This window comes from Delphinapterus leucas, chromosome 2, assembly GCF_059928025.1.
Source record: "Delphinapterus leucas isolate spDelLeu-1000000601 "Yukka" chromosome 2, BTC_Dleu_Yukka2, whole genome shotgun sequence".
NCBI classification, from domain to species: domain Eukaryota; kingdom Metazoa; phylum Chordata; class Mammalia; order Artiodactyla; family Monodontidae; genus Delphinapterus; species Delphinapterus leucas.
Window position 1 is genome coordinate 105,223,542 of NC_143130.1, and position 19,887 is coordinate 105,243,428.

The following is a 19,887-nucleotide window of genomic DNA, read 5'->3' on the forward strand; positions in this document are numbered from 1 at the left end:
CCCATCAACAAGAATTTATCCAGTGCCAACTGTGTATCCTTCCTGAACACAAGTTGATTATCAACATATAAAAACAAAAATGTTTTTAATTCTGAGTCATCTTGAGGTTCAAATGATAGGAGAGGGGCATCCACAGCCTTGCCAGGATTCTTATGTCAGGATAAAGATTAAGGCCCAGGGTCCCTTGGTCTCCACGTAGGGCGCTATCTACTCCGATTCTGTTAACCTTGTTAGTCCCTCCAGGTCACTTCTACTTCGTCTGTCCGATACCTGTAAAAAACAAATAGGAAAAACTTGGCGGACAGTTACCCCTTAGCACCTTCCATTCTTCTCTGCCCTCACGATTCTGGATCCTCTTCCCTGCTGATCATTTTTGCCTACCTCCCATTTAATCCTGTTTACCTCCTCCAAGGGGCTGCTCACCTCTGTGTGACCCCAGATTCACTGAGAGGAGTCCTGTGTCCAGCCCGAAACATCTCCCAGCCAGCCTGGGCTATCATGGCTCCATTGTCAATGCAGAATCTGGGAAGGAAAAGAGGTATGAAATTCATGATCGAAGCATGGAAAATCACAGTAACTGGAGGGGAAAAAAAAAGAAATAGAGAAAGGGAAAGGGCCTTTACCTCTCATCTGTGGCAAAAAGCCGGGCTCCACGCTCCTGGCACATCGTCTCCATCATTTCCTGTAACCTCATATTACCTACAAAGAGGTAGGGGTACAGTTAGCTTACTTTTAGCCATTTCTCCACAGTCTGGCTGTACACCTCATGTGCACTGACTTAGGAAAACGAAGTAGGCATTCCAGGGGCAAGGAGTGGGAAGCACTGGACAAGAAATAAAACAAGGAATTTCCCCAAACCCTTAGAGATTTAGAGTATCAGGAGGAGGATACACATGCCCCAAAATAGGAAAGAGAAGCACAGTTCAGTGATACATACACCCCACACCTCCCACGATGAGGGCCTCCTGGGAGCCACAATGTGCCATGGCTCGCTCTGTGATCTCTACCAGCATTGCAAACACAGTTTCCTACGGAAGGCAAACAAGGTGAAAACATCAAAGACAATCCCAGCTTAGTTCTGTCTACTATATAAAAGCTCCTCCAGCTTCAAATTTCTGTCCCAGCTTTTCACTCCATTACCTGCAGGGAGAAACACAGATCCTCAGGAGTACACTCGCCTGTGGCCAGCATCCGCTGGGTTACATCCTATAGTTAAAGGGGAAGACATACAAAACAATGAATTGTGGTTTGGGGATGACATATGAGCAAAAAATTAGTGCACCTGGAGTATCACCATGTTTCACCACAATTCAATTTACCAGTACATCCCATACGACACCTTGCCCTTCACTGGCACTGAGCTATAAAACCAGCAGAAGTCTTTCAACATTCAATAATTATGGGAAAAAATTTTTTTAAAAAAGAAAAGAAAGAAAGAAAATACTGTGATTATCTTAAAAAAAAAAGACTCAGTAATTATGAATGTCTACCCTGGCACCCTCCATTCCCTACCCCAGTTAATTTTTCTCTAGAGCACTTGTCCCCATCTGACCCTTTTTATTTTATTATTTCCCCTCTTCTTTTTTTTTTTGTTTCTCCTTCTGTCTCCCACCCCCACTGATGAAATGCAAGCTCCAAGTAGGCAGGGATTTTTGTTTTGCTCCATCTTGTATCACAATTGCCTTGAACAGCACCTGGCACACAAAAGATGTTCAATAAATATTTGCTAAATGAATTTATTCAGCATCTAACATGGCCCAGTACTATGCTATATGTAGAAAATACACTGGTGAGCAAAACACATGTGCTTCATTAAAAAGCATGAGAAGTGCCCATCTCCTCACCTCTCCCACACTCACCTCAATGAAAGACAAGATCCCTGAGAATGAGACGTCCATCCCCTTTACAGTGTATGGCAGCTCAACTAGCTTCTTGCCTCTATGTGGGAGTGAGTATATGAGGCACTTAAGCCTGTAGTCAGCTGGCTGCTCACCCTCCAAAGCCCTCCCAAACCTCATTAACACATATACAAGGAAATCCCTGGCGCCCCACCAGTCAGCCTCCTTCTACCTTATTCCCCTTACCGCTTTGCCATCTGTTCAATGTTGTAGCCTGGACTTGGGTCATTGGAAATCTAGCAGAATGAAAAAGAGGATGAAGTCAGGTATCCAGGAAGCATAAGAAGCTAATTTACTACGTTCCTCCTCCTTTTCCATGGCTCTCCCCAAATACATTCACATCTTATGTTCTCTGTAGCCTCAATGGCTTACCTTCAGCACTCGAGCAAAACGATCCAGACAATTACCCACAGCAATATCGATGGTTTCCCCAAAGATGCGGTAACGATGTTCTGAATACGCAATCACCTAAGGGTGATGAGGATGTCCATGAAACCTCAAGTCTGTAAAGAGGAGCATTTGGCTTTGGGGAAGAACACAGCAGAGAATCAACATGGTCACTAGAGCTTCCAAAAAGCAATAAGCAATGGGAAAAACTACTTTCCCAAACCCTCAATGGGTACTTTTTAATAGCGCTTATCTGAGAAGTCTATATATACCCCAAGGATTCCCAGAGGAGATTCCTAGTCTACAGAAGGTAGTCTAGGTCAGGGGAGAAGCAAATTATCACTCTGGATGCATTTTTCTTGCTTGGAGGTTCCTAATATTCCTTTAAAAGCAGTCTAGACAGTGTGTACTAGGGAAGGCTTTCCTTCTTGGAAGCAGGAAACCAGAGTTCTTCTAGGTTATCCTACGAGGGTGGTGGTATTTGGAAACCTCCAAGGTAGAGTTAAAAGAAACTCAAAAATCCCAGGGAATTCCCTAGCGGTCCAGTGGTTAGGACTCTGCTCTTTCACTGCTGAAGGTGCTCGTTCAACCCCTGGTTGGGGAACTAAGATCCACAAGTCATGCAGTGCAGCAAACACAACCAAAAAAAACCCAAACTCAAAAACCCCATTCTGGGTCAGACTAATGGCCCATCCAACTCAGCACTGGCAACCAACTTATGTCCATTCTTCATACGTGACCAGCTTCTAGCACAGAGTATTTATCACCCACTGACACATATGCTCCATACTGCTGACAGTGAGTGCTTCCTAAGGACCATAAGTCCCTTTCCCTTTCTGGTGCTGCTAGGGATTTTCTTTCATTCTGATGTAGCTCTTACTCTACCGTCAAAAGCTGGCAACAAAAGAGGAAAGAAAAAATTCTGCCTTTCTACTTCTGTCAGCTACACTTCCCTACCCAATCATCTTCTGTTTTTCACACCTAAGCAGGCTTCAAAATGGAGGAGGAAAAGAAGAGAAAATTCCATCGCTGCTCATCTCCATAAACTCTTGTAAGCTTCCACTGATACTTTCCACACCTCAAGTCCGTAACCTTGTATGATATCCTTCAGGCCTCAACCAGTTACTTGCTCACTACCCATTAAAGTTGCCACATTATTTTTACGGGAATGTGTGCTTCATCTTTTTTTTTTTTTGCGGTACGCGGGGCTCTCACTGTTGTGGCCTTTCCCGTTGCGGAGCACAGGCTTCGGACGCACAGGCTCAGCGGCCATGGCTCACGGGCCCAGCAGCTCCGCGGCATGTGGGATCTTCTTGGACTGGGGCACGAACCCGCGTCCCCTGCATCGGCAGGCGGACTCTCAACCACTGCGCCACCAGGGAAGCCCCTGTGCTTCATCTTTAATAACTATTTCACAAGATGAAGTTTTAGAACATAACCGTTTCATAAGCTGGAGACAATGACCATTCCTGACAATAATCCCATCAGGTGTTATGTGGGAAAGGAAGCCTGGAGTTCTCTAATCCCAACCTAAAAAGATCTTATAAGGTATCCCACACAACTCTGGCTTCACCTGTAAGTTTAAAATACCTTCTGCCATTCATAAAATGTTTTCTAAATTATTTATATTTTCATACTCTTAGAGTAAAAACTTCTATATATTTATCACCAGTAACTAAAAACATGCAATTGTTGTAAAGATACAAATGGCATAGTGCCCCTTAGTTTTAACTGCTAAGATTCATAGGAAAAATAAGCTTCAAAATAATGAAAATGAAAATCCTTTCATTATTTTGAATACTTCAATCCTTACCATTCTTTCCTTCTCTAAACTGGAAATTCCTTATCTCTACAGCCATATATATAAAGGTCATCTAATGTTCTATCATACTGCCCAAACATACGATACCACAAACTCTGTTGTGGGTTTTCTAGTATATCATATTTTAGTTTCAGATGAGCCCAGCTTTGCTCTTGCAATTCCCACCACTCAGGTGGAACATGAAAGTTGTTGGTGCAGTGCCTTAGAAATTAAGAAGGAATGGTGGAGCTTTTCTGCCGTAGTCCTGAGTGGTTTCCGTCAAAATGGACAAGTTCATGAAACCTGGGAAGGTGGTGCTGCTCCTGGTGGGTCATCATGAAGAACACTGATGATGGTATCTCACTATCCCTGCAAAGTGATGGCTATCACTGGCAAGAAGAAAATCGCCAGGAGGTCAGAGATCAAGTCTTTTGTGAAAGTTTGTAACTGTAATCACCTCATGCCCACAAGGTACTCTGTGGATATCCCCTTGGAAAAAACTGTTGTCAGCAAGCATGTCTTCAGAGACCCTGCTCTTAAACACACGGCCCAACAAGAGGCCAAGGTCAAGTCTGAAGAGAGACCAGCAAGAACAAATGGTTCTTCCAGAAGCTGTGGTTTTAGACCTGTTTTCAGTCATTAAAAATAACGAAAAATCTCTGAGGGGAAACAAAAAGAAGGAACGGTGAAGTACTGTTAAATACCTGTGTATTTCCTCCACTGACATATAGCACAGTTGGGCTGGTGGCTCCAGTGATGAGGCGGCCCATCTCAATGTGGCCTATGCAGTGGTTAACGCCCAGCAATGGCTTATTCCACAACTGAGCCATAGTACGGGCTACAACGGCCACAGAAACCAGTGGGGCACCCATGCCAGGACCTACGGGCACAGAAATGGGAGTGAGAATCCTATAGAGACTGGGAAAAACAGAGCCGGGGGAAGCAGGGGATGTGAAGGTTGGGTGGCGGTAGTGGTGGTAGCAGAGGTGAGCTGCAGGCTGTTTTGACCTAGCCAGGCTGCAGGTATATTCTTCCATTGTCACCCACTCTCCCAGCCATACCTTTGGTGTATGCAATGCAATCAATATCCTTGGAGGTTAATCCAGCCTCTGTTAGTGCCTCCTGCAGCAGGTCCAGGATAACAGCTCGGTGGTGCCTGGCAGTAGCACCTGGAAGGAATCCTAAGAGATGGACACAAGTCAGAGATCACAGAGTTTTTCTATAGAAAGGGAGGTAGAAGTCAAAACAGACGTTTTAGTGGGGTAGGAAGAGTCCCTTTCCCTTTTCTCAAGCATCCTGTCTTCTATGTTTTCAGATATAGTCTTTCCAGCCTGTTCAGCTAGGCTAAACAGCTCTCAGAAATGCCCTTCTTCATACCCAACTCCTACTCAGGACTCATTCAAGTGATACCTATCTCATACTTTTTGGTGATCTTCTGAGACCCTACAAATCGTGTACATGAATTTAACACATCATTGAATTTAACATACTATACGTAACATATAACAATTATAGCATTATAATTATCCGTACTTTTCCCAGTTTAACCATGAGCATCTCAAAGCACTGGCTATTTTATTTATCTTCACATTCTTGGTGCCCAAATGCCAAGAGTGAGTGCTAAACATACATATACATTCCTAATGAGTAACCTGTCACAACATCGCCTGCTCAGGGAGGCTTTTCAGGTATATGCAAGTCAGTTGCCTTCTCCTACATAAGCAGATGTTTGCGGGGAGGGTAGACAAGTTACAATATAATTTACAAATAACGCTTACTAAAAGTGATAATGTGTCTGACTCTTTAATTCTCAAGACCCAATGATGCAGGTATTACCATTCTCATTTTAAGAATACAGAAGTCCAAAAACAACTACTGAATATTGCAAAGCCAGCCAGTTCTGTCTACACCTAGGCTGGGAGTCTTTACACTCTTTCTCATTCTAGTGTATTTTGACTGCATCTACTATTTATCACACTGCAATGTGAAGTTCTGTCTACATGTCCAGCTCCATAACAAGCTTATACATCTACTTTTGTAGCCAACAACCAGCGGACGATTAGCACGTAAAAGATGCTGAACGAGCTCAGAAGATCCAGGTTCAAGTGCCTGTGACTCTTCTATCCATCAGCCTTGTGATAACACTGTCACATAATCTCAGAGACTCAGATCAAAAACTATGAGGGGACAATGCGCTCCACACCTTTCTTCACTAATGTTTAGGAAGACTGCAGGTGACGCTGTGCGGAGAAGTGCGCCGCAAACTATAAGTTCCCTACTCCCGTACCTGTGCCTGGAGGCGTGACGTAAGTCCGCCGCGGGTTCGCCAGCACCACGCCATCCCGTACTACTCCCACGCCAATCTTGTTGGCGCTGCCTTCAAAACCCAAAACCGCCGGCATGGCTCCTAGCTACCACTGGGGCCGTGGAGGCCGCACCAGTCCGCGCTGGGACGCAGACTCTGGGTCGGTGAAGAAAACGAGTCGGTGACTGCTAAGGAGCACCACGCACCAGAACAGATACCAAGGAATTCCCCCTGGTAGCGCGCCGGCGCCAGCTCCAACCCCTGTCGTCACGGCGACCCATCAAGGCCCCTTCGAGGACCTGTTCTCTTAACTGCCAGGAACACTGAGTCGGCATCTGCTCCTTAAATTCCTATCCGTTCCTCTGCCTCTCTCCCATGGTCAAGCCCAGCCTTCTCCACTGATTTTGTTGTCTCTCAGACAGCTCTGGGATCTCCGGGCAAGGTGGCAGAAGGAGTCGTGATTCTGGCATAGCGATGAACAACCCAAGAATGGAGAATTGGGGCCTTCAGTGCCCCGGAGTCACGGAGAAGGCTGGGAAGGCTGAGCTTTCGGTCACGTGGTACAAACAGACCAATCACCCGCATTCCTCCGCCACTGGAGGCGCATCTCGGATCACGTGACCACGCCAGTTACCCACGTGGGGGCACATCGTGCTCCATTCTTTGTGCTGGGTTAAGGAGGAGCAGGCTGCGACCCAAGCAGGTCAGCTACAGGGTTGTTGTTGTTTTGCCCATCGTAGGGACTTCTCTGGACTTCTGATCGGCAAGCCTAAGTCGGGATTCTTAATTAAGTCCGTCGATTGGCTGGAGGGCCGATCTCGTGAGGAGGGTAGGAGGCACTATGAAATGATCTAGTCTTGAGAATGAGGGGCTGAAAGGCCGATGGTGCACTGAGGCGGGAAAAGAATTCAGAGATAATACGGTTTGAAAGGCGGGACTTGGTGCGGGGGCGCCCGAGGGGGGAGTCTTCCCCAGGCCTAGCTGGTTTCACTACTTCTTTGCGTCTGTAGGCAACGCGATAAATATACTGCTTCGGTGGGCGACGTGGAACTGGTGCAGAAGGGTGTTTGTTACAGTGATGCCGAAACGTGGGAAAAAGGGAGCGGTGGCAGAAGACGGGGAAGAGCCCAAGATTGGTAAGAGAATGAAATAGGCCCATCTCCCTAGAGGCTGCGATGGGGATGTCTATAATTCCCTTGATGAACGGGAGGTACGGACGGACTGTATACTCATTTTTGCAGTTTGCGAAGAAGTCGCGGCACCTGCAGGCTCTCGGTGGATCTATAGTTAACTGCGGATCAAAGTTGGTTATCGCCAACTTACATCATTGTGTATTACTTATTTTATAGAGCCAGAGGCCAAGAAGAGCAAGGCGGGAGCAAAAAAAAATGAAAAAGAGGCAACAGGAGAGGGGACAGTCATGTATGAGGACCCCCCAGATCAGAAAACCTCACCCGGTGGCAAATCAGCCACACTGAAGATCTGCTCCTGGAATGTGGATGGGCTTCGAGCCTGGATTAAGAAGAAAGGTTTAGATGTGAGTGGAATTAAGGGGAGGGGGGGTACTGATCTTGGGGTTTAATCACCTTTTCCCATTTTAGTTCCTAGCACTGTCGTTTTCTTGTGGCAGAGATACAAAGTTTTCACCAAGTCATACCACTTGTATTTCTTTTCTCTTTATAAATTTATTTATTTTTGGCTGCGTTGGGTCTTAGTTGCTAAGCGGGAGCTTTCTCTAATTGTGGCGAGCGGGGGCTACTCTTGGTTGTGGTTAGCGGGGGCTTCTCATTGCGGTGGCTTTTCTTGTTGCGGAGCGGGGCTCTAGAGCGCAGGCCCGGTGGTTGTGGCGCACGGGCTTAGTTGCTCCGCGGCATGTGGGATTTTTCCGACCGGGGCTCGAACCCGTGTTCCCTGCATTGGCAGCCGGATTCTTAACCACTGTGCCACCAGGGAAGCCCCCCACGTGTATTTCTTAGATGCCATTCCACCAGTTCCACTGCCGTTGTTTTATTTAATATCCTCATCTTTTTCCTAGCATGTCAGAAAAACCTTGTTACTGGACTTGCTCCATTTTATTTCCTGCATATCCAACATTTAAATAACTACTTAAAAAATCTTAGCTGGCTATCCATTGCCTATAGGGAAAAAACCAATCTTCTCAGTGTTGCGTGGAACACTCTTTCTTGTCTCCCTGCCACTTATGTAATTTATAACTTCAAATACTGTGTTGCTAGACTTATACTCCTTCTGCAGAGACCGTCTTATTTATTTATTTATTTATGGCTGCATTGGGTCTTCGTTGCTGCGCACGGGCTTTCTCTAGTTGGGGTGAGCAGGGGCTACTCTTTGTTGTGGTGCACGGGGTTTTCATTGCTGTGGCTTCTCTTGTTGCAGAACACGGGCTCTAGGCCCACAGGCTCAGTAGTTGTGGCACACGGGATTAGTAGCTCCGCAGCATGTGGGATCTTCCCGGATCAGGGATGAACCCATGTCCCGGGCATTGGCAGGTGGATTCTTAACCACTGTGCCATCAGGGAAGTCCCTCACCTGTGTATCTCTAGTACTTAGCACATAGATTCTTCAGTAAATGTCTGCTGAATTGATAATACTTTTTCTACCTTTCATTTCGCTCACAGTGGGTAAAGGAGGAAGCCCCAGATATCCTGTGCCTCCAAGAGACCAAATGTTCTGAGAACAAGCTACCAGCTGAACTTCAAGCACTCTCTGGACTATCCCATCAGTACTGGTCAGCTCCTTCAGACAAGGAAGGGTACAGTGGTGTGGGCCTACTCTCCCGCCAGTGCCCACTCAAAGTCTCCTATGGCATTGGTGAGACCCTGTTGATTCCTAAAGCCCAGCTCTTCCAAACCAGTTGCTGATATCCCACTCCAGCCCCAATTCTTGATCCCTTTATTCTTTGCTTTCCCTTTCTTAAACTTCTTTTTGCTAATTGTTTCATTGTTTCTGTAGGTGAAGAGGAACATGATCAGGAAGGCAGAGTGATTGTGGCTGAATATGATGCATTTGTGCTGGTGACAGCCTATGTACCTAATGCAGGCCGAGGTCTGGTGCGCCTGGAGTACCGGCAGCGCTGGGATGAAGCCTTTCGCAAATTCCTGAAGGGTTTGGCTTCCCGCAAGCCCCTTGTGCTATGTGGGGACCTCAATGTGGCTCATGAAGAAATTGATCTTCGCAACCCAAAGGGAAACAAAAAGAATGCTGGCTTCACTCCAGAAGAGCGTCATGGCTTTGGGGAATTGCTGCAGGCTGTGCCACTGACTGACAGTTTCCGGCACCTCTACCCCAACACGGCCTATGCCTATACCTTTTGGACATACATGATGAACGCGCGATCCAAAAACGTTGGTTGGCGCCTTGATTATTTCTTATTGTCTCACTCTCTGTTGCCTGCTTTGTGTGACAGCAAGATCCGTTCCAAGGCTCTGGGCAGTGACCACTGTCCCATCACCCTATATCTAGCACTGTGACACCTCCCCCAAATCACTTTGAGCCTGGGAAATAAGCCCACTAAATTAGCTTTAAACTTCTTACTCCCAAGCTTTAAAAACTGCTCTCTAGAGAAATCTGCACTGTTATTTCCCTTCTAAACTATGAATTCTTTAACCAGGCTTCTAGAAACAGACTTAAGTTCTCCATGACTTATGTGTGTGTGTGTTGTTGGGGGTGGGGGATTCTTTTTATTTTACATTAAACAAAACTACTGATGACTTCCTTTGAACTGTCCATGTGAAAATAAAGAGTCATAGTTTCAGCCTTGCTGTCTTTGTATTCTACCCCTTTGTGGGGCTACAAATTCCCCTCATCCTTTCATACACACAGATTTAACAACTGGAAGAGTAGAGTCATGACCTTATTTATTTACAAGCACAGGGTGAGTCCCTAACTTCCCCCATGACAGAGCAACCCTACCCAGCCCAGTTAAATACTGCAACTGGGGGGTAAGGTTGAAAAGGAGGAATTATAGGAAATACAGGACTAGGGGACCATACCCCACATTAAATAGTTATATATACATCAGTTCCTGTGGTTCTGTACAGAGCAGCGGCTGACCCCACCCCCAGAGGACGTGGAATGGGGGAGAGGAGACTGAGGGTGCTGAGACCAGAGCCAGCCCCTGATGAAGTGCAATAGCAGCAGCAAGGTCCTAATGGTGCACAAGAGGGAGGGAGACCCCCAGGGCTACCCACCCCCACCCTGCCCTGGAATGTGTAAGGGACAGGAATGGCTCTCAGGGAGCATATAGGAAGGACAGGGCTAGAACCGTCTTTTAGGACCCAGGTTTAGGGGAAACTTTCCGCCTACTTCACCCTAAACACAGCAACCACTGGAGGAAAGCAGATGGCCAGCAGTGGTTTACTTATTCCTCCAAACCTAGGTGAGGGCCTGGTTCCTTCCTACCTCTCTGCAGGGAAAAGGAAGGCAGCTGCTTGGCTCCCCTTATAGAAGCCCAGGGAGCCTTTTACCATCACTCCCTTTATAGTGTCACTGTCCCCACCTGGACGGGGCCAGGCAGTCTGTGGGTCATCGTGGGGCTCAGGAGAAGTTCTGGACAGGGTGGCTGACCTTCATACAGGCCCAATAGAGGGCCCGGCCCAAACACAGCACAGCCAACAGGATGACAAATGCCCAGGCTGCATAGATGCCTCCGTATCGTTGTGCATGCTTCCATGTGCCAAACTGATGAAGAAGAAAAAGGAAGATGAGGTTACTGTTGATCTCTCACCACTTTGTAGGAGCCCTAGTAACAGTAACATGGAACTCAAGCTTCAGTCTCTGTCCCCCTATCCACATGCAGCCGCCTTCAGGGACCTTTTAAAAGGCCCAGCTGTCTAGCTCCCTCCACTAGGCAGGAACATAAACAATCCCAGACATCTGTCAGTTTTTCTTCATGTCTGACAACCAAGCCAGGTTTCCTAATAGCAACTCAATCTAAACCACTGCTCTATTGTTCTATCCTCTGCATAAAGAAGATAGCTGTTTTCTACTCTGATAGTAACAGTGAAGACCGTTTATCAGTCTCCTTCAACTTCAGTTCATCTACACGTTAAAACAAGACAAAAACACTGTTTCTTTCACTTCTTTTTAGGATAGCCATTTCCCCAATCTTAGCCTACAGAGACGAGGCTGCAGAATGAAAGGGGTTGGATCAAGGTTACTCACAGCAAGGCCAGTGGCAGTGACTGCCAAGAGTAAGCCAAGCAAGAAGCAGCAGATACATCTCTTTCGTGGATACCTGCGCCCAATAGATGACCTGTGGGGAGGCAAACAAAAATGGATACTTACAATGGCCCTGTAGCTTTTACTCTATTCACTACCCAGCTCAACGATGCCGCTCTCTAATCACTCACACTTTCCTGCAGTGAGGGCAACGGGCCAAGGTTCGGTCTGTGAACTCTGTCCACTACGGAGATAGGAAAAGAGAAACCAATAAATAGTAGAAGCAGCGTCATCTTCAATGAGAGCCCTGGGGCAGTGAAGCCTGGGAAATGGGTCCTCATAAAACAGACCTTTTCAGGATTCATTATCATAACTCAGAAATATATTCATGACTACTTCACCGCTGCCCACCCCCCCCCCCGTCCCCCAGGGCTTCCCAATACCTCTCCTCACCAGAAAAGTATTCTTGCAATGTCCACAGATGACTCTGACACCCACAGGTTGTGGTTCTGGACTCAAAGGTCCCGGATGCACAGGCCCCAGGTTGATGATTCTTTTGCTGTACAGAAGAAAAAGACTATGTTTTTAAAGTTTTCAATCCTAAGGATCCCTACATTATTCCTCCTTTACATCCCCCACTCCCTGGCTCTCTAAGTCCCTCTACTTCTCTGTACATTTAAGATACTGCCCCCCCCCAGCCCTACCGCAGAGAATCCTTGAGGAAGAGCATCGCTTAAACTTCAGGCCTCTAATTTCCCTTTTACCTCAGGATAATTCACCCAGTCTCTGAGACTCTCCATCTTCCTAAAGGACACCACTTTTCTCCCAATCTTTTTATTGAGAGATGAGAAAGATGGCTATAACATTCTAGAGGCACAACAGTCCTTAGCTTTTTCTCCTTCTAAATAAACACCAGGCTCTCTCACCTTTACATTCTCGATAAACATTCACCCTTTTTCGGCTTTCCGATTTTCCCCACTAATGCCCTTCCCCAAATCATCCCTCTCACCAGTATGGCCGAGGGCAGGCGATCCGCTGGGAAGTCACTTTGCAGATAAGGAGACAGTTGCAGGGGCATCGAACATATTTTTTCCCTGGGGGTGCATTCTTGATTGGCTAGAGAATAATGGGGACATCGGTAAGCAAACCTCTAATCCCAATCCCTTCCAATTCCTCCAAAAACCTTCTGAGGAGAGATCAGAGAGATAAAATCTTAGACGGGACAGAGAAATGAAAGGCATATAACATGAGATTTGCAAATGAAAACTAAGCTTAAGTATCCAAGATAGGTATGAAGGTGAGGGATGGTAAATATTAGCTTTGGTGAGTGGCTTCTGGGGAAATGGCTGTGTGAGACTCCTGGAACTGAAACCTGGGTTTCATCAAGAGCACTTGGCTAACGCCTGAAGGTCCGGGTCTAGAATCAAGGGATCAGAAAGAGGATCTAGGAAACAGGGCCCATTTCACAGATTTGTATAACTCACAGTGGCTTCATTGCAGACGCCACATTTGACTACATGCTGATGCATCTTGCCTTCCACGTTGATGAGAGACTGGCAGACTCTGCAGGTGATCATGGGAGCACTCCCACTGTCCGGGCTGGTCAGGGGTGAATAGGGGGGTGGGTCCTCCCCAGGCAACACGGCTGGGTGTCCCTCGGGGAACGGGGGAAATGCTGGAGAGGAAGGTAAAAAGAAGGGCTGGCATCAGTTGCTGACACCCCCAATGAAGCTACACGGAGTAAGGCAACTCTTGCTGGTCCTCAAGCCTTCTGACAAGCTCAGCGGGATCTTATGATCAGTGCTTCGATCAGATTCCTCAGAACCCCCTTCCGCTCCGAAGCTCCGGTCGCGATTGCGGAGGGAAGGAAGCCGCCCCCGGTCACAGGTGCAACAGCTCCGCACCTGGCGCTTGGGCCCCGCCCCCGCCCTCGGTCCCGCCCCCTGCTCCTCTCTGAGTACCCCCGGGAACACCTCGGACCCGCCCCGTCTTACCCTGGGGCGGGGCATGTTTACCGGCTCCGTACGGTGGTGCGGAGGGGGTCAGGCCTCCCCCGGGCCCAGCCCCACTCCCGCCCGGCCCCACTAATCCGTTGCCGCCGGCGCCACCGTCGATGGGCTCAGAGAGCAGCGGGGATCGCTCTCCATCTGCCGCCATGGCCTCCACCGCCGCCTCCCGCTTTGGCCAAGGATCCGGCTCTTCGCCGCCGCCGTCACCGCAGCCACCGCCGCCGCTACCGGGTCCCCAGGGCGCCTGCGCGCCGCGCGGCCAGCTCGCCCGCAACCAGTGGCCTGCCCCGCCCCGTTTCGCCCACAGCACTTGATAGGCTATCCCCGCCCCCGTCGTGCTATTATTCGCGGAGACAAACCAATTTCTGGTCCTGTGAAGGCAGCTCCTATTTTCCATTGGGGAGCGTGGCGCCATCGTCAACTGTCACATGACTTTCAGGACGCCGCTGGGCCTGCAAAAACTGCACGTGACGAGAAGTTCTTCGAGCTATTGGAAGCGTGGCCCATCGCGCTACCTCCAGACCAGGAGGTGGGGCAGGGCTGCTTCAGCTCACTGGTGTTTCAGGCAGCCGCCGGTCCTCTGTTAGTCGCCCAGAGCGGGCGCATAGTCATTGCTCCTCATTAGTCCAGAAACATCACTAAAAGATTTTTCTACTCTTTGAGGTTATAATTGGCCTCTCATTGGCTGGAGGCTTCCCTTCCCTGGTCCTGCGATCCTTGGAGCGCAACTTTATTGGCCCGAACTTAGAGCCAGAACCTGGAGGCGTGGCTCAATGAGCTGCAGTGAAAGCGTGAGGGAGTTTGGGCTGTTCTAAGCACCGGGAGTAGGAACGGTAGGCAATAGTTAGCCACTCTACTCAAAGGAATACCTGTAAAAAGTGAGGGTGAAGATGTGCCAGAAGGAAATGAATTAAAACGTTAAGATTTTCACCCCAGGCTTTCTCACTGAAGTCACTTCTGGAACAGGACACAAGACCGGCTTCTCCAGGAAGCTGCCTTGCAGATCCCACCCTCCCACCATCCCTGGTTAAATTATGAAAGCATCTTTGTATGAGTCTGTCTCTATCGCTGCAAGGATGTCTCATCATTTTACTCAATTTTGTGACCCCCAATTATAAACATATATGTATGATAAGAGTTTTTTGACTGAGTTACCAATCAAGTTCAAAGAGATTTTAGTCACCTTATATGGCATAACAGTCTTTAGACTTGTCTCTGCTTTGCCCCCAGCCAGGAGACTGCTAATGGAGGTTTTTCTGACAAGTATCGGAAAAGATCTTAAGCAGCTCAAACATTTAAACATACAGCCAGGACTTCCCAGGTGGCGCAGTGGTTAAGAATCCGCCTGCCAATGCAGGGGACATGGGTTCAATCCCTGGCTCGCGAAGATTCCCACCTGCCGCTGAGCAACTAAGCCCGTGTGCCACAACTACCGAGCCCACGTGCCACAACTACTGAAGCCTGTGCGCCCACAGCCCGTGCTTCGTAACAAGAGAAGCCACCGCAGCGGGAAGCCCGCACACCACAACAAAGAGTAGCCTCTGCTCACCGCGACTAGAGAAAGCCTCCGCGCAACAACAAAGACCCAAGGGAGCCAAAAATAAAATAAATAAAAAATTTTAAAATTTAAAACAAAACAAAACACGAACATACTCCAAGCTACAAAAATCCCCAATATCCTCCTCCCCCAGCTAATATGAATGACTGCTACTTCATTTTTTTTTTTTCTTTGGTACGCGGGCCTCTCACTGTTGTGGCCTCTCCCGTTGCGGAGCACAGGCTCCGGACGCGCAAGCTCAGCGGCCATGGCTCACGGGCCCAGCAGCTCCGCGGCATGTGGGATCTTTCCGGACCGGGGCACGAACCCGTGTCCCCTGCATCGGTAGGCAGACTCGCAACCACTGCGCCACCAGGGAAGCCCTGACTGCTACTTCTTTACGTATTAGAGCTTAGCCTCTATCTGGTCTTCTCTCCTTCTAGACAAAATGTATTAGATACCCAATCATAGAATTACTCTACTTCCTGACAGCATTCAATCCAGAGCAAAATCCCATTTCCTTAAACACTTTCAAAATCTCTTAACACAAGCCCATTTCTATAATAAGTTCTTTCTAGCACCCTGTTAACTGACAACAGCTCAGTTTTTCATGGCTTGTGCTTTCCCCTCACTGTACCAAGTCGAGGTCTTCTGACTTATGGTTCTTTTTTTTTTGGCCGCATTGTGCAGCATGTGGGATCTTAGTTCCCCAACCAGGGATTGAACCTGTGCTCCCTGCATTGGGAGCGTGGAGTCTTAACCACTGGACCACCAGGGAAGTCCCTGACTTATGATTTAATGCTTTTGCACTCACATCATCTACTAGGCATATAGAAAAGGCAGAAGAGCAGAGGTGGCAGAATGCATGGTATCTGGGATGGAGGCCTTTTGATGCTCAATACCTGGCACAAAGAAGTTGCCTGATAAATGACTATTAAACTAATTAATTACTTACCTTAAGCCCTATCTTGAGGGAAACTTGTGTACTGAGCAATAGTGTCAGCTGTAGTCCCAAGCAGGGTGGATATTCAGCTGGGACACTCCAGTGTGGCTGGTATCAGTTTATGGCTGGTATTTGTTCTGATTGGTTGGCTCCTGTACTATACAGGTAAATAATTTCAATGTTACCCCTGGTACCAGGTATCTTACTTATGGGATGGGGGCTTCTCACATAGACTGAGAAAAATCAGGCTATGGAGGTATATTTGTTTGCTAGGACTGCCATAATAAAATATCACAGACTGGGTGGCTTAAACAATAGAAATTTATTTTCTCACAGTTCTGGAGCCTTGAAGCCCAAGATCAAGGTGTCAGCAGGCCTCTGCCTTTGGTTTGCAGATAACCACCTTCTCCACTGTGTCCTCACAGGGCCTTTTCCCTCTGAGCACACATCCCTGCTGTCTCTTCCTCTTCTTATAAGGAATTAGGGCCCCTTGTGACCTCATTTAACCTAATTATCTCTTTAAAGACCCTATCTCCAAATATAGTCACTTTGGGGTTAAGGGATTAGGGCTTCAACATATGAGTTTTGAGATAGTCCCTAAGAGTCCATAACAGGAGGATATAAAGAAAGACACTGCAAAGATTTGGAAGGTTTTTTTCTTCAGGCTTCCAACCAAGTGGTAACTATCACACGGTGTAGATGGCAGAGAATGGGGCTGGAGGTATCTGCTGGGCTTCTGCCACCCAGGGTCCCAATTTGATTTCTCTTTCCACTTACCCTATTTCTTCTTTACCCTTTCCTGAGGTGGTAGTTTGCCACCTGTGTGAAACCAACACAGTCCCTTACTCCATTTCCAGGGCAAAGAATGTTTTTGGTAATGTGCAGAGTGAATTAACCAAGATGAGGTGTAGTATGGGCAGTTGGATGGAGTGGGGTAGGGTGTGGTCTAGTTTTAAGGGGTTATTTCTCTTTATCACTCTACACTTTTGTTCCCTTCTGTTTTATGTCCTTTCCATGCCCCAGTGCTTTGCCCCTTCCTTTAGGGTGTAGTCAGCTTCTCTATCTGGGGATTGATCTGTTAGGTCAGTCTGTTTATCTTCACTCTGTTCCTGCACTGAATGAGGCACAAATAGGGATCTCACACAGAGAAGAGAAATGAAAGTGATCCTTTTACGGGGAGGTGGGGGGAGTGGGGGGGCGGGAGGAACTAAATTAAAATAACATTTTAGTTTCAGGAACTGGAGAAAATGGAAGGTCAAAGATTCTTGGTGATGGTGGGGTAGGTATTTAAATAGGAGAACAACTATCTTGTGGTCTAGAGAGAATGAGAAATTTCAGTTGAGAGGGCAGGAATAAAATAGGTTTCCTGCCTAAAAAGTCCTAAGAGGCTGAGCCTCCTTCTATAAAAGTTACCATTGGGAGTCACTATCTCGAGATATCTTCCCACTCCATAAGCCAATACTTAGTGACTTAGAAACTACCACTTCCATTCTTCAGTTTCCTTGATATTGAGCATGGAAGATGGGTGTGTTACTGCATGTGTGCCTGGACATGGGAGTACCTCAGAACTTCAAAGAGGGGTGAGAAGAAGATAGAAAAAGGGTAATAAGGCAGTAATGAGCTATAATCACCCTAAAGTTGATAATTGTTTGGTTCCTGACTACAGGAACCCTACAAGTACAGAATAAAACATAGCTCCAGCTTTGTAAAATGTGGAGACTGGGGAGCAGTGACTAGAAAAGGTAAGAATAGTGTTGTGCACTATTCTTTCTGTAATGATTGAAATGTTTCTGTGCTTTGCAATGTGGTAGCCACTAGCTACATGTAGCTTTTGAGCAGTTTAAATGTGGTTAGTATAACTAAGGACTGAATTTTTACTTTTTATTTTATCTTTTAATTTTATTAAATTGGAATAGCCATATTTGGCTAGTGGCTTCTGTTTTAAACAATGCAGGATTAGAGTTGCTGTTGATGGGCTGGGAGTACCTATAGTTTTTGTTCTGATCCAATTCATGGTTAGGTGGGTCTAGAGAAATCAAAAAGAAAAAGAGACAAAGGGGAAAAATAATAATAGTCAATATTTACTGTGTACTTACTATAATTCCAGGCACTTATCTAAACATTTAACTGGCATTTTATATAATCCTTGCAACAAGAGTAAGTACTATTATTATCACCATTTTACAGATGAGAAAACTGAGGCATAATGAGATTTTTTTTTTTACTTGCTTTGGATCACAAGCTGGTAGGTAAGGGGTGGAGATGGAATTCATTCACAGGTAGTTTGATTAGAGTCCACTCATTTACACTACACAGATTCAGGAATGAGGTGGCAAGGAGTGCCTGGGGCCATAGTTCCCAAACTCTGTGCCAAGGGGCAAATTCACAGGAGTACTGTGGGATATTTAAATTTTTTTAAGGGAAACACAGCAATATTTGACATCTCTTGTATACTATGAGAACTGCTAGCTCAAGGTAGTTCACAATTTGAACATTAGATTGTGCTACATTGGGACTTCCCTGGTGGCACAGGGGACACGGGTTGGAGCCCTGCTCTGGGAAGACCCCACATGCTGCGGAGCAGCAAAGCCTGTGCGCCACAACTACTGAGCCCACGTGCCACAACCACTGAAGCCCAAGCACCTAGAGCCCGTGCCCCGCAACGAGAGAAGCCACCGCAATGAGAAGCCCACGCACCTCAAGGAAGAGTAGCCCCAGCTCACTGCAACTAGAGAAAGCCCACGCGCAGCAACGAAGACCCAATGCAGCCAAAAATAAATAAATAAATTTATAAAAAATAAAAAAAGGCTTGCTACATTCCTTTGATGACAAAATATCTTTGCAAAGCTGGCTTTTAGGAGGTCGTCTGATAAAAAAGTAAGTACTGTGTGGAAATCAGCCCAGAACAGGAAATGTGGGTAGTAGTGCTGGACTGCAAGGTTTGAGAAGTTGGGCAGTGCCCAACAGGCACACACATTCCATTAGTAACTATTTGTGCTTATTTAAGAAAAAAACAAAAAATATTTTTTCTTTCAACTTGTCTGTATTATTTTTTTCAAATGGTTACTAAGCTGTTAGGCACCAGCTACCTAAAAAGCAAAACTCTTAGGTATTTCTTTGGACCTAGGGGTGCTGTGAAAAATTTTCTGAGCTCCTAAGTGCCCTATAAATTAAGAAACTGGGAATCTCTGGACTGGGGTATTGCAAAGAGATCAAAATGGACTATGGACGCTTGGCTTGAGATGGCCTGAAGAGAAATAATAGACATTTAATAGACATTTCATATATATGATCATTAAGTATTTCACACACACACACACACACACACACACACACACATATACAGACACACACAGAACGCCTAAATCTGTACCCTTTAAAGGTAAAAATCCTGTGAGGAAAGCAATGAGAGATGCAAACAAACCAAGGTTAGAGGTAGGATGGGACCCAAGGGCTTGATGCAATCTGGAACCTGGGCCCTTCTGTTGGATAGACCACTAAGATGTGTCCTGAGGAGGCCTGCTAGGCCTCATAGGGTAACTCAAAGGGCCACTGGTGAATCCGAGATTAAAAAGATTGGGGGTCCAAATGATTGTTCAGAAGCTTGGTTGCTGACCTTGAATTCAGAATAAAGTATATTGTATGGTTCTGAAGGTTATATGACCCTGGCCAAGGTGCAGTCTGGTAACCTGTCCTTGCCTGTCATATAGCAGTACATTTCTTTGGTGCCCAGAATGTTTATATATTCTGTGTGTTCCTCCCTACATGACATAGGAGAAACACTACAGAAGATTGAGCCTTGTCCCTCAGTTTTCCTTTTGTAGATATA

The 19,887-nt window shown here is 46.7% G+C and overlaps 3 protein-coding genes across 4 annotated transcripts; 1 reads left to right on the top strand and 2 right to left on the bottom strand.

Annotated features, from left to right (window-relative positions):
• Positions 1-68: 68 nt before the first annotated feature.
• OSGEP (O-sialoglycoprotein endopeptidase) lies at positions 69-9,083 on the bottom strand. Its single transcript, XM_022587577.3, has 11 exons — positions 6,374-9,083; positions 5,148-5,267; positions 4,791-4,966; positions 2,271-2,366; positions 2,085-2,134; positions 1,860-1,938; positions 1,141-1,206; positions 938-1,028; positions 624-699; positions 424-522; positions 69-270 (listed from the first exon to the last, which is right to left on the bottom strand). The coding sequence occupies exons 1-11, from the start codon at positions 6,486-6,488 to the stop codon at positions 231-233; spliced, it is 1,008 nt and encodes a 335-aa protein (XP_022443285.1). The 5' UTR covers positions 6,489-9,083; the 3' UTR covers positions 69-230.
• On the top strand, positions 7,017-10,163 carry APEX1 (apurinic/apyrimidinic endodeoxyribonuclease 1). The gene is made up of 5 exons (XM_022587580.2): positions 7,017-7,094; positions 7,402-7,527; positions 7,741-7,928; positions 9,028-9,220; positions 9,362-10,163. Exons 2-5 carry the CDS (start codon positions 7,470-7,472, stop codon positions 9,877-9,879), a joined length of 957 nt encoding a protein of 318 aa, XP_022443288.1. The 5' UTR covers positions 7,017-7,094; positions 7,402-7,469; the 3' UTR covers positions 9,880-10,163.
• An 86-nt stretch (positions 10,164-10,249) lies between these two features.
• PIP4P1 (phosphatidylinositol-4,5-bisphosphate 4-phosphatase 1) lies at positions 10,250-13,834 on the bottom strand. 2 transcript variants are annotated; one of them, XM_022587578.3, is made up of 7 exons: positions 13,564-13,834; positions 13,054-13,244; positions 12,579-12,685; positions 12,023-12,128; positions 11,761-11,813; positions 11,573-11,663; positions 10,250-11,089 (listed from the first exon to the last, which is right to left on the bottom strand). In XM_022587578.3, the coding sequence occupies exons 1-7, from the start codon at positions 13,724-13,726 to the stop codon at positions 10,946-10,948; spliced, it is 855 nt and encodes a 284-aa protein (XP_022443286.2). In that variant the 5' UTR covers positions 13,727-13,834; the 3' UTR covers positions 10,250-10,945. The 2 variants fall into 2 exon arrangements, with proteins under 2 accessions (XP_022443286.2, XP_022443287.2); XM_022587579.3 differs by having other exon boundaries at positions 13,585-13,833.
• Between the last annotated feature and the right edge of the window lie 6,053 nt (positions 13,835-19,887).